The following is a 26,445-nucleotide window of genomic DNA, read 5'->3' as shown; positions in this document are numbered from 1 at the left end:
AGGGTGTATTCACACCAGGAAAGTCCGATAGTTCACTTACTTTGGTCCGGACCAAATAGAATGTTGATTTTTTTTGTTTGGTACGGTTCGCTTTCACACTGTTCTTTTTGCAAGTGAACCAAAATGTGTAAACAAAACCACACGTGTGATAAGGTCGTCCATTCATTGGACAGGAATTCTCAAGCAGGGAAAAGCAGGAAGTGCACAAACAGGCTCAGCATGGAGATATTTCGTAATGTAATATTTGTTATTTTACTGATTTGGTGTTATTCTCTACAAACGCAATATGAAGAAACTATCTGGTATAGATAAAAGCCCGCCCGCACTGACTTGGGTCTTTACATGCGCTTCGTGAGGCACGGCACACACACGCAAGGTCTCTCGCTCCCTCTCTCTGCCGTGCGCGCGCTCTAGCTCGCTCGCTTTAGACACCATTATGCCAAAATGTCCGTTTTGTTAAGTATCCTCATAAGAGCAGTCAAATAAAAAGACGCAGTTTTCTGCAGTTGGGTCGGTTCATGTTCACACCGTAAACGAACCGTACCAGAGTTCGTTTGGAACCGTACCGAGACCACCTCTTCAGCTGGGTCTCGGTTCGATTGTTTGGTCCGCACCCGAGTCCGATTGCTGTATTCACACCTGCCCAAAAGGTCCGCACCAAGGGGGGAAACGAACTAGAGTTCGATTCAATCGAACCAAACGAGGCAGGTGTGAATACACCCTTAAATTCTGCAGTGCTGCCAGCAGCTAAACCTTTCAGGGAGGGTTATGTCTCCCTACATGCTCTTTATTGTACACTTTATTCATTGTAATATATAATTAACACTCACAAAGCTTTTTTGCAATTCATCACAGCTGGTATCAGTCTTCTTCTACCCTCCTCCGATGTGTTGTATTTGTTCAGGTCCAGCTCATCCAGCACCCCCTCTGACATCTGAAGCATGTAAGTGATTGATGAACATTGAGAAAGAGTGAGTTTCTCTGAGTGTTTGTCTGATGTCAGAAACTCATGAATCTCCTTGCACAGAGACAGATCTTTCATTTCCAGCAGACAGAGGAACAGATTGATGGATCTTTCAGTGGAGAGATTGTTGTTCTTAATTGCATTTTTAATATACAGTGAAGTTTTCTTGATGCTCTCTGAGCTGTTCTCTGTGTGTGTCAGTAGATCCAGTAAGAGTCTCTGATTGGACTCCAGTGAGATGCCCAGCAGGAATCGCAGGAAAAGATCCAACTGTCCATTTTCTCTTTCTTGAACCTTATTGAATACACGTGTATGCAAATTATGTAGTGAATCAAAAAGTGCTTCTCTAGTGCTACATAAATAGCAGTAAACTACATAAAAAGCAGCAAGAAACTCTTGAAAGCTCAGATGAATAAAGCAATAGACTTTGCTCTGATGAATCACATATTCCTCCTTAAAGATCTCAGTACATATCCCAGAATACACTGAGGCATCAGTGACGTCTATACCACTTTCTTTCAGGTCCTCCTCATAGAACATCACATTGCCCTTCATCAGCTGTTTGAAAGCCACTTCAGCAAGTTTCACAATCACTTCTCTGTTGTAATGCAGAGGTTTCTCTGGATCTCTCTCTTGATATTTCTGACTTGCATAGATCTGAATGAGCAAGAAGTGGATGTACATTTCAGTCAGAGTTTGAGGGATTTCTGCACTCAGATCTTCTTCCAGGAGCTTCTGAAGCACAGTGGAGGAGATCCAGCAGAAGAGGGGTATGTGGCACATGATGTGGAGGCTTCTTGCTCTTCTGATGTGTGAGATGATTCTGCTGGCTTGATGCTCGTCACTGATTCTCTTCCTGAAATATTCCTCCTTCTGAGGATCATTGAATCCCTGAATCTCTGTCAGACGGTGGATGTATTTGGAGGGGATCTGATTGGCTGCTGCTGGTCTGGAGGTGATCCAGATGAGAGCCGAGGGAAGCAGATCTCCTTTCATGAGGTTTGACATCAACACACCCACCGATGAAGTCTCAGTCACATCAGAAACTTTCTCACTGTCCGATAACATCAGTGGAATTCGGTTTTCATCCAGACCATCAAGGATGAACACAACTTTACACTCATCATAAATCTTTGAGTCCAGATCTTGAAGTTCAGGATGAAAGTCCAGCAGAAGTCTGTGAAGACTGTACTGCTCATCTTTAATGAAGTTCAGCTCTCGAAATGGAAGCACAAACATGAAATCTACATCCTGATTGGTTTTTCCCTCTGCCCAGTCCAGAATGAATTTCTGCACAGAGACGGTTTTTCCAATTCCAGCGATGCCTTTAGTAAGAACTGTCTTTATTTTCTCTTTCTCCTCACATCCTGGTTCAGATGAGGCTTTGAAGATGTCACTGCAGTTGATTGGAGTGTCTGTTTGTGCCTGTTTATTCCATGTTTTCTCCATGTGTAAAACCTCATGTTCTTCATTCACCCCTTTACTCTCTCCCTGTAACATGTAGAGTTGTGTGCAGATTCTGTTCAGGAGGGTTTGATTCTCTTGCAGTTTGATTCCCTCGGATAAGCTCTCATACTTGTTCTTCATGATGATTTTGTGTTGGTATTTCACTTTCTGAAGAACACCATCTGATTGGTGAGAATCCTGCTGCAGATCTCCAGTCTCCTCAATCTGGGCTTGTTCCATGACAGGGTATGTTCTAGATCTGTTTCTGTCTGAGTAGCAGCTGACACACAGTCTGCTTAATCCCTCGCCACAGGTAAAATAGTCTGCATCTGTCAGAACTTGCTCACAATCTCCACATCTGGACTGACACTGGATTAGATCTTCCCTCACCACACTGCAGAAACCCAGGAAAAAGATTTTCCACAATTGTTGTATGCATACAAAAAACGGTAACACTTTTTTAATGACTATAGTGTAATAAAGTACTTACAAATCATTTGCAAACTATTATTTTTAAGTCAATTCATATTTTATAAACTGTAGTTCAAGTGCCCCTTTATTATTCCCTTTCATGCAATGTGTAATATATATGTTTGTGAATGTAAACGTTCTGCAAAGTTGTAAAGTCGAAAGTGCACAATAAATAAAGTTATTGTCTCCCAAAAGAAAGAATCGACTCTGGACAGCCTTAAAGAGTCTTTTGTGTTTAGAATCATACTGCTTTACGGTTCTACGTCACTAGAAAATACATTTGCATAATGCCTGCCTATGTTGTACATTGTCCGCCCGGGTCATTTTACTGACAACTACTTCTCAAATCTCGCAGGAGTTCAACATGGGATTCGCAAAACGCTTGTTCTTGAAATATGGGTCAGTACCCAGTTTGTTTGGACCAGTTTGCTCTTCAGAAGCACAACCTGTATGTGTGAATAATTATTGATGTATATATTTTCTACCTGGTGTTCAAAATACTTAGTTTTGTGTTTTACATTGTGTAATGGTGCGTTCACAACAAACGCGAATAGAGCGTCTGGCGCAAGTGATTTCAATGTTAAGTCAATGCAAAGACGCGTTTAGGCGCATCTGGAGGTCCTGCGGCGCAAATGAGGCATTTAGCGCGGCGGACGCGAATTCGCCATGACGCGAATTGTGCGTCTGGCGCGAATTATTTTATTTGGTGCTTTTTGTGCATTCACGCGTTTGACGTGAATTCGCGTCTGACGCCAGAGTTGAACTTTGAGTTGAAATCTGAACTTTGGCGTCAGTTCGCGCCGCGTTAACCAATCAGGAGCCTGTTTGCTGCTGTCACGTGGTGAAGTAAAAACAAAGTAAATCTTTTATCACATAAAAACTTGATTTCAATATATGAGACATATTCATTTTGTATTGAATGCTATTTATTCCATATTCCAACATTATAATTCTAATGTAAAGACAACCAATATATTTTAGTGTATAAGAACATAGTTCGTGTCTGGACAGTGTTGTGTGAGAAAGAGAAAAAAAATCACAGGACAGGTAAATTACTTTTGGAGGCTGGCTCCATTTATCATCAATACAAAAATAAATGACAGATTATGTGGGTGAGGGCGAGGGTGATCCTCGCTCCGATGCGGGACAATCGGTCATTAACCTGGCCGCGGGACAGGCGGAAGCACCGCTGAAACTCGCCAGACTGGGTTCGCCTCCGGAGGGTCTCGGTGGACCCAAGTACGGCAACGATGAGCCCTATGCTGCTGTTCTGCTTTACAAAGCAAATACAGAGCGGTAACTCTCTCAAGGAATGCTCGATCAACATCAGCCATTTACAACACAAACAGACAACCGCAGCACTTTCCCCGCCCACAAGAAGCGGATTTCGCCTCAGACGTGCGTCAATTTCGCTTCAAACTTTTGCTTTTTACACGCGTCAATTTCGCTCTGGACGTGCGAATGGATTCAAAATGTTCAAGCGTCCAACTAGACGCGGTAGACGCGAATTTGACGCGCTATTCGCGTTTGGTGTGAACGCACAGTAAGTTAACCAGCTGAACCAGTCTTACTGAAATACTTCTGCTAAGCAGCTGTGGGCCAATATTACCTAAAATTGTGCCTATTAATGCAGATTGTCCGTCGTCCTTACTACTTTAAGGAAAGATAAAGGGTGAAGCAAGATTTGTTATACAATGTTAAATCAGTCATTCACGTTAGTGCTGGGCTAATGTATTGGCTGTTCTTTATATAGTTCCTGCATGTGCACCGCAATAAATGATAAATATACACATCGGTTTGTTGATGGACATGTCAAGTCAAGTCAAGTCAAGTTTATTTATATAGCGCTTTTCACAACATAGGTTGTATCAAAGCAGCTTCACAGTAATAAATTAAAATAATACATCAATGTTTGTTTCTAGTGGAACGTCCACGTTTGGTAATGCTGATCAATGGTATCGTTGATTGATTAATTCAATTAAATATCCCCAAATATCCCCAACTGAGCAAGCCAAAGGCAACAGTGGCAAGGAACCGAAAAACTCCATCAGGTGACCTAATGGAGAAAAAAAAACCTTGGGAGAACCCGGGCTCAGTCGGGGGCCAGTTCTCCTCTGGCGTTTATGAACTAGAGACCGGATTTAACTGTAAGATTAAAAGTATTATATAAATGCCTGGCTGAAGAGATGCGTCTTTAATCTAGTTTTAAACTGGGAGAGCGAGTCTGAGCAACGAACAGTATCCGGAAGACTATTCCAGAGTTTTGGAGCTAAATGTGAAAATGCTCTCCCTCCTTTGGTGGATCTGGATATCCTAGGTATGACCAAAAGCCTCAAATTTAGTGATCTTAAAGAGCGCGATGGATTATAGGGCGATAGAAGATCGGTTAAATAGACTGGAGCTAAGCCGTTTAGGGCTTTATAAGTCAGTAGCAATACCTTGTAATTAATACGTGACTTTATAGGTAACCAATGTAGAGATGATAAAATTGGTGTTATATGATCATATTTTCTTGATCTAGTTAGAACTCTAGCGGCGGCATTTTGGACTAACTGTAGCTTATTTATTGAGGATGCAGGACAACCAGCTAATAAAGCATTACAGTAATCTAGTCTCGAGGTCATGAATGCATGAACTAACTTTTCTGCATCAGAAACAGATAGCATATTACGTAGCTTAGCAATGTTTCTAAGGTGGAAAAAGGCTGTTTTTGTAACATATGAAATATGATTTTCAAAAGACAGGTTGCAGTCTAGTATAACACCCAGGTCTTTTACTGTAGAGGATGAAGTAACAGGACATCCTACTATGTTAAAGTTGTATTGTGAGAGGTTTTGTGGGTGGTTTTTTGAACCGATAAGTATTACCTCTGTCTTGTCTGGATTCAATAAAAGGAAATTGCGCGTCATCCAATCTTTTATATCTTTAACACACTCTGTCAATTTGGATAATTTAGCGTTTTCATCCGGCCGTGATGAAATATATATTTGAGTGTCATCAGCATAACAATGGAAACTAATTCCATGTTTCCTTATAATATTTCCAAGTGGCAGCATATATATTGAGAATAATAGAGGGCCTAAGACAGATCCCTGCGGCACTCCATAGTTTACTGGAGTTATGATCGATTTTTCTCCATTTAAATAAACAAAATGGTAGCGGTCAGATAAATATGATCTAAACCAGCTTAATGCTTGTCCTTGAACACCAGTATAATTTTGTAGTCGATCTAAGAGTATTGTATGATCTATAGTATCGAACGCAGCACTAAGATCAAGTAAAACTAGTATTGAGATACAGCCTTGGTCAGAAGCTAAAAGTAAATCATTTGTGATTTTAACGAGCGCAGTTTCAGTGCTATGATGCGGCCTGAACCCAGACTGAAACTTTTCATAGATGTCATTTTCTTGCAAGAAAGAGCCCAGTTGAGAGGACACAACTTTTTCTAGTATTTTAGACATAAAAGGTAGATTTGAAATGGGTCTATAATTTGCTAGATTATGTGGATCTAATTGTGGTTTCTTAATAAGAGGTTTTATAACTGCCAGTTTAAATGTTCTTGGAACATAACCTAATGATAAAGATGAGTTAATAATATTGAGGAGAGGCTCTTCCACTACAGGTAACACTTCTTTCAATAGTTTAGTTGGTATAGGATCTAATAAACATGTTGTTGTTTTAGATGAAATGATAAGTTTATTTAACTCTTTTTGTTCTATAGTTGTAAAGCACTGTAATTGTTCTTGCGGGGTGATAATTGAGGCCGAATTATAAGGCGCGATTGAGGATTGAACGTTTACAATTGTGGTTCTGATGTTTTCTATTTTCTCAGTGAAGAACTTCATGAAATCATTACTACTAAACTGTAACAGAATATTTTGTTCAGGAGACATCTGTTTATTTGTTAGTCTAGCGACGGTGTTAAATAAGAACCTAGGATTGTTATGGTTGTTTTCTATTAGATTGCGGAGATGCTCAGCCCTGGCCTCTTTTAGGGCCTTTTTATAACGTGACATACTGTCTTTCCATGCGATTCTAAAGACCTCTAAGTTAGTTTTTTTCCATTTACGCTCTAAATTACGGGTTTCTCTCTTTAGAACATGCGTAGTATTGTTGTACCATGGTGCTTTACTTTTCTCTCTGACCTTTTTTAGTCTAATGGGTGCAACAATATCCAATGTACCAGAGAGAATGGTGCTCATAGTGCTAGTTAATTCCTCAAGTTCATCTGTTTGTTTGGGTTCACTGAGCAGCTGAGACAAATCAGATAAGCTATTTGAAAAATGATCTATGGTGGATGGAAGGATTGTTCTGCCTAATCGATAACGCGGCGCAGCATGATATATTACAGGGGTACGTAATATGCAAGTTACCATGTAATGGTCAGTGACATCTTCACTTTGTGGAATGATATCTATATCGGTTGGATCGGTTCCATGTGATATAATTAAATCGAGTGTATGATTAAAACGATGAGTTGGTCCGGTAACGTTTTGCTTAATCCCAAAGGAATTTAATAAATCTGTAAACGCAGCCCCTAGCGCATCATTTGAATTATCTACGTGGATATTAAAGTCTCCAACAATTAATGCTTTATCGAAATTAACTAATAGGTCTGAGAGAAAATCTGCAAACTCTTTTAGGAAATCAGCGTAAGGCCCAGGCGGTCTATATACGGTAGCCAAGGCTAGAGATAATAGGGATGTTTTTCTAACATCTAAGAGCGTAACATTTAGTACAAGTACTTCAAACGAAATAAACTTATAGCCCGTTTTCTGAGTAACATTGAGAATATCTCTATAGATTGTTGCAACACCGCCGCCACGACCAATCAGACGGGGTTCGTGCTTATAGGAGTATCCTGATGGAGTAGACTCATTTAGACCGAAATAATCATTTGGTTTAAGCCAGGTTTCAGTAAGGCAAAGTACATCGAAGCTATTATCTGTGACTATTTCATTTACAATAACTGCCTTAGGTGTGAGTGATCTAATGTTTAGAAGACCTAGCTTTAGAAATTGTTTTTGATTACTAATAGCAACATTTTCTGTTTTAATAACAATTAGATTTTTTCTAGATCCTGCAGTAGATTTATTATTTGATCTCACTAAACGAGGAATAGACACAGATTTTATGCAATGTTCAACACTATTTATATCAGTTAAATTGGTGCAGCAGAGACTATGATTTGGACTTTTGGTTACTAGTCAAAAGGTATTTAACGTTTTGGAGATGTTATCTGACAGAAGATCCGATCCGAATCTGCTTGGGTGTAAGCCATCAGCACGGTAAAGCCTAGGACGCTCCCAAAACAGATTCCAATTATTTACAAAGAGCAGTTTCTGCTCAGTGCACCATGACGTTAACCATTCATTTAGCGCGAATAATCTACTAAACTTTTCATGACCTAGTCGGTACGTGGGAAGCGGTCCTGACACAATGATCGTTATATCAGGCGATGTGCTGCGTACCGTATCGATCAGATTCCTGAAGTCTTTCTTCAGAACTTCCGTCTGGCGCAGCCTGATGTCGTTCACCCCCGCGTGCAGGACAACAGTTCCGACGTGCTCGTTCAGAATCTCGGGAACGCGAGCGGCGATTTCAGAGACACGAGCACCAGGAAAGCAGTGACTATGCACCTTACTTTTATTTAACGTAGCGTGTACGTGTCGAACGATGGAATCGCCGATGATCACAGCATCGCGTTCTGTTTCGCGAAGAGGGGAGAAGCGATTTTGTGTTGATATCTCGAAAACCGGGAGGGTCGGAGAGAGTTTTCTTGGTCTAGACCTGACTCGCGTCTTCCGCTGCGGAACTATCCAGGCTTCGTGGTGGCATGTTGGAGCCGGAGTGAACGAGACCATGGCTGATCGCGACCTCGACCTCGACGCTCGGGACCGATGTTGAGAAACGCACGGAGTAGACGAGGTCGGAGTCAGCGGGTTAGTAACGTTAATCTCTAATTTGTGTGCATCGGCGCGTGATGTTTCAAGAGCCAAACGCCGGTCTATCAGCTCGGCTTGTCTCACTAAAAGGTCGTGGATCTGTTTCTCAACAGCTTCCAGCTCAGACTGCACAGCGTGCAGCTCAAATGTGTCCTCACCTGCACCAAAAGGTAGGCTACTTACATCTGATATATTTGCCATTTTAACAGATGGACAGTACGTTAAGTTAGCAACGACGCTACCAGTGATGCTATCAATATTAATACTAATTTATGGCTTAAGTCTTGGAAATAATCCGTCTTTTTAGTGGTACGGGTGTAGAGTAGACGCACGATAGGCGAAAAAAAGATGTTTGTTTGTAAATGAATGCGGAGAAGACGCGTTCAGCCATGATCCACGGACGTAACCTATAAGAGTATCCAGCGTTGGATCACTAGGCTTGAGACGCGTCTGCTCAACAGTCCGCGTTGTAACTATGAGGTGAGGAAAAGTAGAAAATGTTCGTTGTAAGTGAGTTTAAAGAGAAATCAAGAATTATAAATCAATCGATGGAGCTCCAAAGACAACAACGCGTTCAGACGCGACGCATGCGCATTCGAACATGCACTTGTTAATGCTAATGGTGAGGAATTACAGTTGCAACATCTCATAATGTTCCTCAAACTGAGTAGCGTATCACTGATAGACTTCCTGCTGAAGTCGTTCTTGCGATGTAGGTTGAATTACTAATTCTTCCAATGCATCATCATCGACCCTGCTCTCTGATTGATATGGTAAAAATCAACGCCATCATTACAGTGTGTACAATCGCTGAGCTGTAGGAAGCCTCCGGACAGAGCTGTTTAAAAAAGACTGATTCATCCATCAAGTCGTTTGAGAATCATTGAAAAAGACTATTGAAATAATGAATTGGAAATGTATATTAATTAAATGCTTTAAACCAACCTTTATTAGACATTAATTGCATTCATATTCAGTGTTGTTTACAAATGTTTACAAATGCATTAAAACACACACACACACACAGACACACACAGTGGGTTTCCATGTTTTATAGGGATTTTTCATAGAAATTATGAGTTTTATATTGTACAAACTGTACATTATTTCCCCTAAACCTACCCCTAATCCTTACTGATGTATTTTAACATAGTATTCTTATGAGTTTATGTAAGTTATTCACATTATTTATTTATTCATTTATTTTTAAGTGGTTATGTTTAGCTTTGGGGATAGGCAAAAAAGGGTCAGGAAACTGCATTGTAATTGCATAACTGCACTTATAATGTTAGTATGAGTTTTACGTAAAATATTGTCATAATTTAGAAATAAAAGGTATTTTTTCCTACGCTGATTTTAACCCTCTGATTTGAACGCTATGTTTGAAGGGGCGTGTCTGCTGTGAGACTTCAGTATAAACGGCCACTGCTCTGTACATATAATTCTGACATTGAATTATATAAGTTTATAATGTGTTATGTGTATGCTAGGTCAAAGAGATGTGTTTTTAGTCTAGCTTTGAACTGACAGAGTGTGTCTTCCCGGACAATGTTAGGAAGACTGCTCCAAAGGTTTGTGCTAAATAGGAAAAGGATCTACGGCCAGCAGTCGATTTTGATATTCTAGGTATCATCAACTGGCCAGAATTTTGAGATTGCAATAGACGTGAAGGACTATAATGCATGAAGAGCTCGCTCAAGTACTGGGGAGCTAAACCGTTTAGTGCAGGGATGCCCAACCCTGCTCCTGCTGATCGACTGTCCTGCACAGTTCATCTCCAACCCTAATCAAACACACCTGCCTTTAATTTTCAAGCGATCCTGAAGTCGTTAATTGGCTGCTTCAGGTGTGTTTGATTAGGGTTGGAGATAAACTGTGCAGGACAGTCGATAGGCAGGAGCAGGGTTGGGCACCCCTGGTTTAGTGCTTTGTATGTAATCAGCAATATTTTAAAATTTTAAAGGGATAATTCACCGCTGGAAAGATGAATGTGTATTTAAATTGGGTCATTTATGTAGTAGAAATGTGAAATTATTTTAGAAGTTGGTGCCTTCTAGACTGAAAAAAGCCATAAAGTGTATTTTTGGCTCATGTGGATGAAAGAAAACAACTCTCAGAATGCACTTGCTTCGCTGCCCTACGAGGCCACTTCCAAGCCACGCCTACCGGTTACAGAGGGCAGTATCGGAAGACATAAAACAACTAGGCTACTAGTTGACTCGAAACTGAAAAGATGCCGTTTTATCGTGAGTCATGAGTTGTATCGCTCGAGTCTGTCTGGGCTCTTCGGACATGTCCAGCCGGGATTTCGAGATCGCCCAAAATGTCCGGCATTCGGCTTTTGCTTTCTACAGTCACCATTCATAATGTTTACATTATTTCACACTGACATGTACGTGCCAGCTTTGCAGGTCCTGCATTCTGCTTTCGAAACACAGGAATTTTCTTGGTAATGCTAAAACGCACATCAACCAATCACTTGTTTAGCATTCATGTAAACACTACATTCAGATTCACCAATCGGAATGAATTCAGTCTGATTGAAACAAAAGGTGTGCATGTAAATATAATGAATGGCGACTGTAGAAAGCACAAGCCATTGTTTTAATTTAATACTGTGAAGCTGCTTTGATACAACCTATGTTGTGAAAAGCGCTATATAAATAAACTTGACTTGACTTGACTTGACAAGCCGAATCCCGGACATTCTGGGTGATCTCGAAATCATGGCCGGACATGAGGGATAAAGAGGACGTATGGTCACCCCTACTTCTCAGCTTTCTCCACAGAGAAAACATGCGGAACTAGCTCTTACTACTGGCTGTAGTCTCTAGCCTCTGGCCAAAAAAGCCTCCGATGACACAAAATGACGATTTTTGCGTCATCTGAAGTTTTTTTCCAGACAAAAAATACAAAAATCTCTCGTCTCAGGGGGACATGAGGGAGGGAAGCACGGTCATTCGAAAATACTACCGGGTTTCTACTGATACAAAGTTTGATGCTAAGCGGTGAAGTATACCTTTAATAGGGAGCCAATACAGTGTTGACAGAACGTCTCGGTAACGTATGTAACTCTCGTTCCCTGAAGGGGGAACGGAGACGTAGTCGTACGTTACAACTGATTGGGATCACGCTAGGGAGCTTGTCATCTTCGAGTATTGTAAAAATGAGCCGATGGCGCATTGGCGTTCGAGATTTGCATCTCACGCTTCCATATAAATACGGAAGCGGATGCATGCACCAGTTGTTTTTCGCTGAGGAGCCGAGCGGACCCGGGTCAGCGGTGATACAGCAACAGTGGTTACGGGACTGTGACAGCAACAGTGGTTATGTCTCCGTTCCCTCCTTCAGGGAACGAGGGTTACATACATAACCGAGACGTTCCCTTTCAGTCGCTCACGTTCGATGTAGTCGTACGTTACGACTGATTGGGATCCCAATTAAAACACCACTAAAGCTGCCACCTTCTAGTGCCTAGACAAAAGCATCCTGATCCTCCCGCAGCTTTTTGGGGCGGAGGTAGGACAGGGCTTAGGCCAGGAACTCACTGCTGTTCCAAAAACCCACTCAGTAGACTTGGATAACACTGGGAAAGCATGCCCGTTCGATGGAAGGCGGGACACTACGGAGCCCACAACCAGCCCGCAGGAGGTAAAGTGGAGAACACCCATATGGACTGGGCAAATTATCGGGCAGTACAACATATGGAATGTCACTGAGGTGGCTCCAGCCAAACAGGGGGAGACCGAACCAACAGCGACGGCAGAGCAAACTCTGCCAAGGGAAGACACAGCTCGAACTCAGGGAGCTGTACCGTGGAAACACACATATAGGATCACCGTACGGATCACAACATATGGATCCAGCCTAGCACAAGTTCCACTAAGCTTACAAGTGGTAGGCCCAGCATCGGATGTTATGCCACATCCAATGCCGAAGAGGTGTGGAGGAACTCACAGGGTTCTAATAAGGAGAACTAAACTGGAGCAAGAATGGCGCACATATCCAGTCCATAGGAGGAGAATGGAGCATGCTTACGGTGTTAACTGGCTTCTATGTGAAGAGAGCACACGGGAAGCAATTGGCTCGACACGTAGACACATCTACATCACGCCTACGTCATGCAGACGTAGAATCTAGCGAACGTGTTAGGTGTCGCCCAGCCCGCAACTCTACATACATCTGTCAGCGAGGCACCCTGCGCCAACGCCCAGGAAGCGGCTACACTTCGTGTAGAGTGAGCTCGCTGTCCTGGGGGACAAGTGCATCTTGGGATTCATACGCCAAGATGATGGCATACACTATCCAGTGGGCCAACCTCTGGTAGCCTTTCCCTTCTGCTGGCCTCCGTAACAGATGAAGAGCTGATCTGAGTTCCTAAGGCTTTGCGTTCTGTCCACATATATCTGCAAGGACCGGACGGGACAGAGAAAAGCCAGGGCTGGGTCTGCCTCCTCTGGGGGCAGCGCTTGCAGGTTCACGACCTGGTCCTGAAAGGGATTGGTATGAACCTTGGGCACATTTATCTGTTATCTGGCCCAAATTCCAGGCATGATTCATAGACCGAAAATGCATGCAGGTCTCCTATCCTCTTGATGTTTCAAATAAATACCTAGGATTATGTTTATTTTCTTCTAATAGGGTTGAAAAATAAGCAGATCTAGCAGCTTTTAAAGCCTCTCTGTATGCAATCCAGCTCTCTTTCCATGAAATGCGAAATACCTCTAGTTTTGTTTTCTTCCAGTTTCGTTCCATTTTTCTGGCTGCTCTCTTAAGGGCCAGAGTGTGCTCGTTGTACCACGGCGTTGGATTATTTTCTTTAATCTTCTTTAAGCGCAAAGGAGCAACTGTGTCTAAAGTGCTGGAAAAGAGAGAGTTAAAAGTTTCTGTTGCAATATCAAGTTTTTCTAAGCTATCCGGGATGCTAAAATGATGAAACTGATCAGGAAGATTATTAATAAAGCAATCTTTAGTGGCAGAAGTGATAGGTCTAACATATTTGTAACACGGAGTCGGCTTTGCAGCCTTGGCTAATTGTAATTTACACGAGACTAGATAATGATCTGAGATGTCATCGCTCTGCTGCAGAATTTCAACGGCATCAACATCTATTCCATGTGACAATATTAGATCTAGAGTATGATTACGACGATGAGTAGGTCCTGACACGTGTTGTCTAACTCCAATTTAGTTTACAATGTCTTTAAATGCCAAACCCAATGCATCTTTTTCATTATCGATGTGTATATTAAAATCACCAACAATTAGTACTTTATCTGCAGCCAATACTAACTCTGATAGAAAGTCCGCAAATTCTTTGATAAAGTCTGTATGGTGCCCTGGTGGCCTGTATACAGTAGCCAGCACAAATCTCAAACGTGATTTATCATTTATACTATATATTTTTACATTAAGCACTAACACTTCAAAAGAATTATATTCGAAACTTGATTTCTTAGTGGTTTTGAAAATATTACTATAGATTACAGCAACTCCTCCCCCTTTGCGTTTAAGACGAGGTTCATGTTTATAACAGTAATCTTGCGGGGTGGACTCATTTAAAGTAATGTAATCGTTTGGTTTTAGCCAGGTTTCTGTCAAACACAGCACATCTAGGTTATTATCTGAAATCATATCATTAACAATGAGTGCTTTTGAAGTAAGCGATCGAATATTCAGCAACCCAAGCTTTAGCATTTGCTCATCTGTATTATAGCTGTTTTTTATTTGTTGAACATCAATTAAATTTTTAACCTTAGATAGGTTTAAACATTTTTTGGATTTCCAAATTCGGGGAACAGACACAGTCTCTATATGATGATAGCTAGGTGAAAGAGGCTCTATGTGATGGGATTTATCTGACCTGGGTGACGCGAGGCCGCTAGCATAAGAGGAGCATAAGTTCGGGGAACCAGGTCCGTTTGGGCCAATATGGGGCAACTAGCAAGACCTGCTCCTCTTCCTCCCTTACTTTGCACAGTGTCTGTGCAAGAAGGTTCACTGGGGGAAACGCATATTTGCGAAGGCCCCGGGGCCAGCTGTGTGCCAGTGCATCCGTGCTGAGGGTGCCCTCGGTCAGGGAGTAAAACAAATGGCAATGGGACGAGTCCGGAGAGGCAAACAGATCGATCTGTGCGGCTCCGAAGTGGTCCCAAATCAGCTGAACCACCTGGGGATGAAGTCTCCACTCTCCGGGGGCCACATGCTGTCATGAGAGCTCGTCGGTGGCACGATTGAGCAGGCCGGGGATATGAGTGGCACGAAGTGACCTCAGATGCTTCTGACTCCATAAAAGGAGGTGGCGGGTGAGTTGCTACATGTGACGGGAGCGTAGACCACCTTGATGATTGATGTACGCAACAGTCACAGTGTTGTCCGTATGGACCAGTACATGCTTGCCGAGCAGCTGCGTTTTGAGGCGTCTCAAAGCAAGGTGTACCGCCAACAACTCAATGCAATTGATGTGCCAAAGCAGATGGGGGTCTGTCCATAGCCCCGCTACTGCATGCCCATTGTACATGGCGCCCCAGCAGGTGTTGGAGGCATTTGTGAAGACCACAGCATGCCTGGACACTTGTTCTAGGGGCACTATCCTGCGATCACCCAACTCACACGGCACCCGAGGGTGGGGTGTGGTAATGAGGACTCCCCCTTCGCGAGTCGAGTCTTGATCTTAACACCGAGACAGTCAAGTTCCCACAATGGGAACACGAACTATACACAAAAGCTGCTTCAGCGTGCTGTAAGCCCAAACACATGATGCAACAATTGTGACCGTAAAAGGGGGACAGGGAACGACTGCATCCAGAAATGCACAGGTGTAATGACATCTTGAAAAAGACACAAACGCACCTGTGTTGCTCTTTCAGGAAATGAAACGCTCTCACCTGTGCCGGAGTGCACAGGGGAATGATCGCTGCAACACTGACAGGGATGGTGCAGCCTGTAACAGTGGAGCACTCACTCTCTTCGCCCTCAACCAGCCGTCAAACAAACAAACACAAACAGAAACGTGATAATGTTAAATCAGCAGTTGAGAGCTCAGAAAGCTTGCGATCACCACTTCACTCGCGCTGTAGAACCACCAGCACCGGAAGAGACTTCCTGCAAAAGCACTGACAAACTCGCTCGTTGTAATACAACACTACGTCGAACGTGAGCAACTGAAAGGGAACGGGGCTAATATGGTCATACTTCCTGGTTCTAGTAAGAACTCTAGCTGCTGCGTTTTGGACCAGCTGTAGTTTATTTATTAAGCGTGAGAAAGTTTTTTGTCCAGTAATTAGAATCTCTGTTTTTTCAGAATTATGTAGTAGGAAATAACTAGTCATCCAATTTTTTATATTTTTACTATAGACAAAAGGGACTTTGTTATAACAGGAGTTTTGGCGAGAGTCTAGAACTCAGCCACTGATAAACTTGCGCTATTGTTATTATCACAATCTTATTGTAAATAACTACTTTAGATCTACTCACTGCTCATCGACTGAACACCAGCGTGCGGGGCCAACGATGTGGTTATGTAAAAGTAGTCGTTGTCGTCTTGGTCCAGAGGCAGTCGTATGCAAATGATTGTGCCTTTGTGATGTCACATGCCACATCTGATCCAAACGAAGCTTTTTACAGCTTGTTTATATAATTGATGACAAGGACGTTTTAAGATATGGAACTTCCAGGATGTATTAATGATACAAAGACCTCTTATATGCCAGAAGATCAAGGAACATTAGATTTCTCACGTCATGACCCCTTTAATGTATTTGTAAACATTTGAATGAACTCTTAATAATAATGCAGTTACTGTCCAATAAAGGTTTAAAGCACTTGAATAATGTAATTTTCCCATTTTCAGTTAATACGTTGTTATCAAAGCATTATTTAACTCTTAACATATGAGCTAATTAAACAATAACACTTTGTTAATTATAGTAACAATAAATGAACAACTCGTTATTTGTATAGTCTATTAATGTATTAACTGCAGTTCATAAACTATTAATGAACTATTTGTAAATTATTTGTAAACAATTTACTACACTATATTTATTGTAGTGTTACCAAAAAATCCTCAACAAAAACAATTCAACAATGCTTACCTTGGTTTACTGAATCCTGATTTATCATTAAATCCAATAGGTTGTTTAAGAGAACAGTTGCTCTTCATAGAGACACTGCTGACAGCACCCCCCTCTTCTTTCTTCTCATATAGATTCATTTTGGGTGTAGTCTTGGTTCTGTAAGTTCTTGGTTACTGTAATTATTATACTTGGGTAAAATCACATCTAAATAAAAAAAGAGAGGAAAAAAAAATAATAAGGGAAATGAGCCATGGTCATTTCCTTATTATGACACCCTGTGGTTTTTCCCTCTCAACTTTTTATGCTTGGGCTGCAGCCTATTGAGATGCATGTGCACAGAGTTTGCATTTCAGCTCATCAGGTTCTTTACCTATCCCATTCTCACTAACCCAGCGTCGTATTATATTACATTTCATATTATATCCCCCCTGTGAGAGAAATATAAAACATACTTTTCTTAAGAGGTAAACCCTGCACCCCCAGTATGTTTTCTCAGTCCCAAGGCCTTCTACGGCCATTCACGTAGGTGTCTAAATGTAAAAAAAAAAAAAAAAAACCCGAATAAACATCTGATCTAACCTTTGGTATTCATATCCAGTTGGGAGAAATATTTACTTTTTTTGGTAAATATTGGTAAAATTTCTTAGACATCACTGCTTTGGCTTCTGGGGCCCAAGATTGACTATTTTGAGTGTACTACTGTAGTACTACTGCTGCCCTCATGGAAATGTATAACTGTTACAAAACAAACAAAAAAACCTCTGTTTACCATGGATCCTGATGGGGCCTTAATATGAATTATCATTTTCAAATGATTTAATTGACGAGACTGAAAAGCCAGTCATTTACTGGCTTTGTCCCCAAATTCATAAAATGTACAGGTGGGTTTTTAACAACCTCTTATTTTCATGTGTAGTTGACAGCAAGTTATATTTGGACTAGGGCTGCAAAATAAATCGAAATATTGCAAATGTATATCGTATTTCCTTTAAATGCATTGTTCATGCCTTTCACATTCCACGTTATAAAAGTAATGTCACATTTATAAAACTTAGACTTTATCAGAAAGTAATTATATAACAAAGTTACTGAATCCTTTGTAACAAACCACATTTAGTGAAAACGAAAAAATAAAAAAACAAAAACAAAACAAAAACACCAAATCTGAATAAAAAAAAAATAAAAAAAAGCATACAGTATAAAATGATAGAGAATTTAAAATTATTCCATTTTGTGTCAATTCCCTCTTAGGCATTTTTGAGAAGAAGCCAGAAAAGAAACAAGAACTAGTTACACAACAACAATCTGCCAATCGTTTCCCAAGATGCAGCTACAATCAATCTTTTTTCTTTCTTTCTATCTCTGTGAATTGATTAAAGTTTTCCAGGCATTCCAACTCATAGTTATGTAATTTACACAACCAAAAACTGCTTTCTATTTAAAGCAGAAACAAACTATGGTTATATCACATTATATGATTGAAAGGTAATTTGAAAAGTACAGATTTAACATAATGTATGAAAATACAGTCAATTCTTTGATTTTACATGTTTGTTATGAAAAATTTGACTTATGTCTGACACATAGTAACAAATAAAACAACTCAATCAAAAGCTGTAACGCTGTAGTTAGTTAATAAAAGTCTATTTCTGTGGTTCTCTCAATTGTTAACATGTTATCATCTATAAAATGCCTTTGTGAAACAAACAAAAACCTCATGAACTACATGAGTGATACAATTGAACTTAAATGATCAGTATGTACTGTACATAATGCAGAGCGAATGTAGCGACAAAATGATAATGCACTCACCTTAAAATGCGTCACATCTCTGGCATGTTCAATACTGTAAAGTATGTCTGCACTTGTCGGATTCATCTGGTTAAACCAGTTGACTTGGAGTTTTTTTCAGAGCTTATACATACTGTAAAGTATGTCTGCACTTGTCGAATTCATCTGGTTAAACCAGTTGACTTGGAGTTTTTTTCAGAGCTTATACATAAAGTATGGTGCCTCACGATGTTCTTTTTGCAGTTCACAGATTATCAATTACATGTATACGGCAAATATAGTTCTTGTATGCTTACAGAGTACACAGAATAGGAATTTACATAGGAACTTATTTATAAAAGTAAACAGCTTGTGCACATTTTTTTTTGACTGTTTACATCTAAAAGATCACACTTTCCCTAGAAGAAACTTAACAGAGCTGATACTTTGGTATCAGTTCAATACTCAAATATTTTATATTAAACATTTAATCTGTCCACTGAAAATTGTGTTACATTTCTAGAGGGTTTTTCACAAGGTTGTATACTTAGGTTGGATTGTCAGGAAGATCGCCTTTCCTTGATTCGTGTGTGTTTGAGGAGATTTATGATTTCATTAAAACTATGAGCCATTACAAAATTTTTTGCAAAACAATGTTATTGTTGCGGAGACTCTGATAAGATGATGTAATTGAACCCAATATAGTTTAATGAACAATATATTTGGCCTTGTCCACACTAATACGTTTTCGTTTGAAAATGCATCTTTTTCCCTCCGTTTTGGCCTTCCGTCCACACTGAGACAGCGTTTTTAGCTACGAAAACGAAGCTTTTTGAAAACACTCTCCAAAGTAGATCACTGTTTCTTGAGAGTCGGGACAAAACATGTCCCACATAGAAAAGTCTAATTTATAGCAAAAATTAAGAAATTCATCATGATTGACATACTTACAAAGTTAAATCTAAAGGAATTGTATATACCTATCTGATTTTTAGAATAAACTTTTTTATCTTTTTGGGGAAAATTTGTTTAAATGTATGGTCTGTGGTTAGAAGGTCCATGTTATTGCACTTGTCCTCAGCAAGAGGTCACAATATTAACCATCCCAAAAAACTTTAAAAAAGCTCTACAATTGTGAAAACATATATATCAAATAAAAAATAAGGGGTATAAATATAAAAAACAATGCATGAAGTGAACATCAAACAATATTTTCCATAAAAATCTGCCTATTAAAGTTGTGTCCTCAGTTTCTGTCAACTCCGTCAGATTTTTTCATAAAGCTCTTTAAATCAGGAAATAGCATGGTCAGCTATATCCCTGAGGACCCCTTTCATCTCCCTGCCTGTGGTGAATGCAGCACTACCACACATGCTCTGGTGCGTTTTACATTTTTTTATATTTTAGACAAACAATGTCAATATTCCTATGGTCACAGCTGCACCATGTCAATACCATCTTTCTGTTATGATACTTTTTTTAAACCATAGTGGATTGAATTTAAGCATTTTAGTGAGGTTATTGGGACATCTTGCAACTGAGGAAAAACTACCTAGCTGCAGTGTACAATACATGTTTTGGCAGGAAAATACATGCCCTTACGTCAACTCCGTCAGCTTCTATGTCTGACGGAGTTGACCTGTAAGCTGACGGAGTTGACAAATCCACCAATAACCTCTTAATGTGCGAATATAATATTATTTGTGTATATAGTGAAGGGTTAAACTGTTATTTCAGGGTTTTATTTACACATAAATGCTCATACATAGCATGCATTACATTTTTTAACCATACGCATCTGACTTGTAGAGAATGGGCAGGCAGTGGTCTGCTTATTATTGTGTAACGTGTAACTTTGCCAGCACTTTAATATATATATTTATCTTTATATGTAGAGACAGAGATAGAGAAATGAGAAGCCAGTGTAGGGCTGGGCGATATGGCCAAAAAAATGATCACGATCATTTTTTTTATATCAGTCGATATCGATAATTATCACGATAAATGTCAAATCTTTCTTTCTTTCAAGTTTAAAGGCAGATTTTTGGTCCTAAGTGAAAGTTGTAGAAAACAGAGCATTAATTGTGGTTTTAAACTACTCTTTATTGTCAGAACATATCATGACAAACAGGTGAACATTTCACAAATCTGAGGTAAAACATTCAAACATTTGTCAACACCGTCAGATCTTCGTCAACAGCGTTGGATGTATGTATGTTTTTGTTAATTTTTTTGGGAAAAAAAATATTCTTCCTTCAGTTTATGTTGTTTTTGTAATAAAGGACCATCTGATCTACATCCTCGTATGTTTTATTTATTTAAGGAATTTTTTTTACAATATTGAAATTAAAATCAAAGTTTGAAAATGCAAATATTTAGAAATCTGAGTTTTTAGAATAGTGTGAAATCACAACTTAAGTTTATACATAGTGTTTAGTTACTCTGATATGTACAAAAAATACAATTACAATATACTTCAGAACTTTAGATTCTTGTTGGATTTGAAGAATTAAAATTGTATTCTTTTTAGTGTGTCTGACGGAGTTGACACAAATCCAGTTCTGAAGGGAAACATGTTTATTTGTTAAAAATGTGTTTTTATTTAGAACCTGCTCCTTTACATGGTTACAGTTTTTGCCCGTTGCTTGAACACATTTTGCAAAACTTCGCTCATTGTGCCAAAACTCTACACACAAGTAAACATGACAACACTGGGAAATATACCATTCACATGTCAAGTCAAGTCAAGTCATCTTCATTTATATATCGCTTTTAACAATGTAGATTGTTTCAAAGCAGCTTTACAGAGATAAGCATTCAATTTAAGGTAACAGAGAATGTTTTGGCTTTATAGCGGTTCTTTAATAAAGTTCTGTCAGGTCCATTAAGTCAAGAACACACAGACAATAAAAATAATTTAAGAATTTTTATTGAATAGATCGCAAACAAGTTGATGTTCCTGAATTGAAATTTGGCGGTATGGCTCTGTTCAGGGAGTCCTCTGACCTTTCATGAGCACCATGAAATAGCAGAGAGTCAGAGGACAGCAGCAGCATAGGGAACGCTGTGAGAGCCAAAATATCCCCCTGTGAACAGAGCAGGCAACATGACAAAGCAAATGCCACGTTATGCATAAGGAGGAGGTGGCGGGCAGCAGAAGCGAGCAGCAAGCATGTATGAGCAAACTGAATGTGCTTTAAATAGGGCGCCTTGTTTGAGCTTGGCCATTGAGCAGCGAGGGGAGTTAACGAGCTAATGCAGCTCAGCTGGAGCAGATCAGCTGACAGGACAGTGTTGTTAGCAAATAGCATTAGCAGCATCTTGACTACCTGGGGGCTGTTCCATAAAAGATGCTTAGAAAAGCGGGGATTAAACTCCAAAACCGGACTTGAATGAGCCTAACAAATGAGTTGGGGCTAAAGTGGTTCCATAAAAGGTCAATGAAGCTCACGCAATCTCACTAATTTGATCCAGGTTTATCTAGTCTAGATAATTGCGTGTGCACGCGTTTCTTAAGCAGCCCTAGAGGTCGATCGTGGATCAAATCGATCCACCATCAAACAGCGTATATTTTGTGCTGTTTTATGCGTTTGTAACATGTTTTTTCCCCCTCAGTGCAAAACTTACATTTTACAGTTATATTCTCCATCTGTAAATGTTCGAAAGTCATGCAAATGTATCCATTTTGCTGCTAATTTTCATATTGAACGAGCGCTGCTGCGCGCATGCGCGCCAAATAGGAGCGCAATAATTCTGACTAAAATATACATTTTGCTTGGAAAATTAATATGCGATATTTTATAACACTAGAAATATCTTCTAATTATAATAATTTATCTTTAGGATGTTGGATAAGTTGCACTGAACTTCTAGCGAACAGAAGTATTTCAGTGAAGTAGCCTATAATTCAGGGAAGATTTTTTTTAAGAAACTAAATATATAGCCTAGAGATACAAAATATAGTTTTGGGTATAGGACCTATGCTACTTAATAAAGATGATGTATACTTATTTAGAATGCTGAGAATTACAGCTTTTAATGCAATATTTTTTTTGGAGAAAGCAAGAATCCCCAGTTTTAAATGAGTAGATTTAGTTTCTAAAGTACATTATGGAGAGGATAACATTAAATTAAGAGCAAATGTATACATTTTGAAAAGATATGTGCAACTCTAAAATTAAAGAATATTCCATAAAATAAAGGAAAATATATTAGCCTACATTAACTACATTTTTATATAACCCTCCCTCCCTTTTATTTCTAGTTATTTGTTATTTTATTTATTTACTTATTTAATATTGAATATTTGATATTCAAATAATATTACTTGAATAACTATTAGGAATTATGTGTCATTATAAGAGTTTGATATAAATATGTTAATGTTAAATTTTTATTACTATTTATTTATTGTTTTTTGTCTTTTCCCCCTTAAATCATATGTAAAAGTGTCTATGTACTTTTTGGTTATTGTTCTAATCATGTGTGTTTTTAGGCTATGTGTTGGTGGGTATTATCACAAAAGAAAAAAAGTAGAAGGAAAAATAAGGAATATTGGGGGAAAATATGATGTCTTTAAAGGAACTGTCAATTTGTATAATTGTGTTAAATGTGTTTGAATTGTGTGACGAGTCTCCGTTGTTCCTGCTCTGGTCAATTGGTGCGTCTAGCTGGGAGACTCATCAGGATAACGATCTACACCTGTGCAGGGCCATCAGAAGAATGTTCACCTGTATATAAGCTTAGGCTTTGAGAATGTTGAGTGTGCTTCGGAGAGCTCCAGTGCTGAGAGACGTTGTGAGACTTGTTTTCTCTCGTTTGGTTTGTGTTTGGTTTGGTTTGGTTTGGTTTGATTATGTTTTCTTTTGTATTTACTTTGAGCTTGATTCTGTCTGACACTTTAACATCGTTTGTCAGACAGGAATTGTTATTTACTTTGTAATTGATTTCCCGTTTGACCTATCTTTTTACTTATGTTAATAAAAACTTGTTGCAACCTTACCAACCTTTATTAAGTCCTCCACTTATTTGTCACGGCTTTGAGCCGGTCGTGACAAATATGGGGGCTCGTCCAGCCAATTGTTATTTGATAAAGATTTGGTTATAGTTTGTGTCGTCCGGTTAATTATTAGTTGATATAGATTTGTTTGTAGTTTGTTAGTGTGGTAAATGTGGACGCTTCGTTTAAGTGATAAATAGGTGTCCAATTTGTTTGGTAGCTGACAATTTGGTTTGGTAAGAGAAATTTGCACGTTTGTCCGTGGTTTTGTTTAGTGATATATTTGGAGACTCATTATTTGTTTAAATAGTTCATTTTTCGTTAAATTGATTAATTCGTTAGAAATATTTTTTCCCCAATAATATCCGTTAAGTAAAAACCTGTGGAGGATTTTTAGTGGTTGGTTGGGTTGTTTAGGCTTTTTTTTTTTGTGTGTGTTTTTTTTTGGTTTTTGTTTTTTTACGGGAGTTTTGGTAAGTATGGTCTACTGTTTGTATATTTGAGGAGATAGTTGTTGTGGAATAGGCTTTTCCCTGTGTAGGTTTAGTGGGATATCCTTAACAGGATGTTCCCTTTTTTTTATTTTAGTTTATTATTTTTGTGCGGTGAAAGCAGTTAGAGCATTTGTCTCGGGAACACGTCCGTGTTTTGTAGTAGTGACTCGTAAATTGGTTGCTATTGCAAGCACTGGTTTACAGTGTATAAAAACCCGCTGCAAGTAACTGTATGAAGAATAGGGATGAGTTTAGGTAGTTTCAATATTAGTTAGAGCACAGTTACTCATTGCGCGGCTCGCGAGCCGCATGCGGCTCGTCAAGCTATAACTGGCGGCTCGCATAGTAGCTTACAGTATCACACTGCCACTTGCCTTCAGAGCATGTGAGCCAGGAGTGGAGCGGGAGCGGGAGCGGGAGCAATTTCAAAAGGATGGAGCGTCGCATTTTCCGCTCCAATTTCGCTCCGCTCACACCACGAGTCTGAAGCATGCTCAGTCAAGCCTGACCCTGAATCCATTTGTCTTGCACAGTCATCAACAGTAGACTATTTTCAGGCAAAACTCGGCTCAATAATGGAGTTCAAAAAGTAAAATGAGAATTCATACAGTTGTAGCCTATCAATATAAGTCGCTCCGGAGTAGCCTATAAGCCTATCAGTCAAAAAATGCGCCATGAAGAAGAAAAAACATAGGACTAGCCTCGCACTGGACTATAAGTCGCATTTATTTATACAAAAAAAAAAAAAAAAAAGTTATGGACGGGACAGTTCTCCGTTAGGACGTGAGCGCTCTGAAAGACACTAAGACTGCTTTAAAACTTTCACTGAGACCTCAAACAGAAAGCACAAAGCCTGTCTTTAAATTTAATTTCGTTTTGTATTAATTGTATCTTAAATTTTAATCAAGGTTTCATCAAATTAACCGAAACTCAGTGTATAGCCTACTTGCCTCACAGACCCGACACATTGGCTATATATAAAGCTTGAAATGTCTACTTTTAAACAGAACAATTCAAAACGAAAGAAAACAGACTGCTCTCCCGTATGAAATGTGCATTTCTCTCAGGCGCGTTCACTACTGCGAAGATCACGAGTCAGCATTTCTCCAGGGACCGCTACAAGTGATATACATGTAGATTTTTTTCCTTTTTGGAGCGAGCGGGGGGTGATTTGAGTGGAGCGCGAAGCAAACTGCGTTGAGCGCTGAGCGAAAATGAGCGGAGCGGCCTGATGTAGCTATGAGCGGGGGAGAGGAGGGGTGAACAGTTCAGTGAGCGATGAGCGGAGATTCTCACCGCTCCACTCCGCTCATACGCTCTGCTTGCCTTTGAATGCAATCCGCTCCATTGTTTACCAGCAATGCTACAGCGGACTTAAACTGCCATCTCGTGGCGGTAAGTTGTAATACAATTTTTTTTCAAATGTGTGCATGTGACATTGTTTAGAAAAAAAACTTGACCGCAGCGCACGTTTGCAGGCAGGCGACGAAAGCTCTGCTAGCTAGCATAAAACAAAAAATGGACCGGTTTTTAATAAAAAAGGGACAGAAACGAGCTCAAAAACCAGACGGACAGACACACAGTGTTGTAACGAATAGTGGAGTGGATGAGGAAAATGAGTCTGAGGAAGCAGCAAACAAAAATCAGCACAAAGATACCGGAGAGGGGACGAGCAGACAAACGACAGGTGTAACATTACCCAGCAAGAAACGAAAAATACGAAGCATACAAAATGAGCACAGAAAATTTCAAGACAAGTGGACAGACGAATTCTTATTTGTTCTGCATGGCATGAACTCTCTGTGCTTAATATGCAAACAAACCCGTGTCGGTTTCAAACGAAGCAACTTGGAGCGCCATTTCAAAACGGCGCATCCACAATTCAATGAAAGTTACCCGTCTGGCAGTGAACTAAGAAAGAAGAAAATAGCACAGCTCACTGCTTCACTTTGTGAGCAGCAAAATCTTATCCAACGGACAACCTCCACTGCAGAGCGTTTAACAGAGGCGTCTTATGAAATAGCGTGGATTTTGGCGCGGGCTAAAAAACCCTTCTCAGACTCAGAAATAGTGAAAGACTGTTTTTTGGCTTCAGCAGAAATACTGTTCGCCGACTTTGACAACAAGGACGCCATCATTAAACAAATAAAAGGGTTACAGCTGTCTGATTCAACAATAATGAGGCGAATGGAAGACATCGGAAAGGACATACGTGACCAGCTGTTGGCTGATCTGCGCGCTGCACCTTGTTTCAGCATCGCAGTGGACGAAAGCACAG

At 39.8% G+C, this 26,445-nt stretch overlaps 1 protein-coding gene across 1 annotated transcript in view; it reads right to left on the bottom strand.

Moving 5' to 3' along the window:
- The window catches only part of LOC307145519 (NLR family CARD domain-containing protein 3-like), a 35,765-nt gene extending 18,338 nt beyond the window's left edge, over window positions 1–17,427 (bottom strand). The window contains exons 1-3 of the mRNA XM_079848761.1: window positions 17,357–17,427; window positions 16,923–17,108; window positions 831–2,804 (exon numbers count right to left, since the gene is read on the bottom strand). Coding sequence (XP_079704887.1) covers window positions 831–2,804; window positions 16,923–17,041 — 2,093 coding nt within the window. The 5' untranslated portion in view covers window positions 17,042–17,108; window positions 17,357–17,427. The remainder of the gene's footprint in view (window positions 1–830; window positions 2,805–16,922; window positions 17,109–17,356) is intronic.
- Window positions 17,428–26,445: the final 9,018 nt, after the last annotated feature.

The sequence above is a fragment of the Squalius cephalus genome, assembly GCF_949319135.1.
Source record: "Squalius cephalus genome assembly, chromosome: 18".
Classification (NCBI taxonomy): Eukaryota; Metazoa; Chordata; class Actinopteri; order Cypriniformes; family Leuciscidae; genus Squalius; species Squalius cephalus.
The sequence above is the reverse complement of the archived record's forward strand: the minus strand, read 5'-3'. Positions and strand labels throughout refer to the sequence as shown.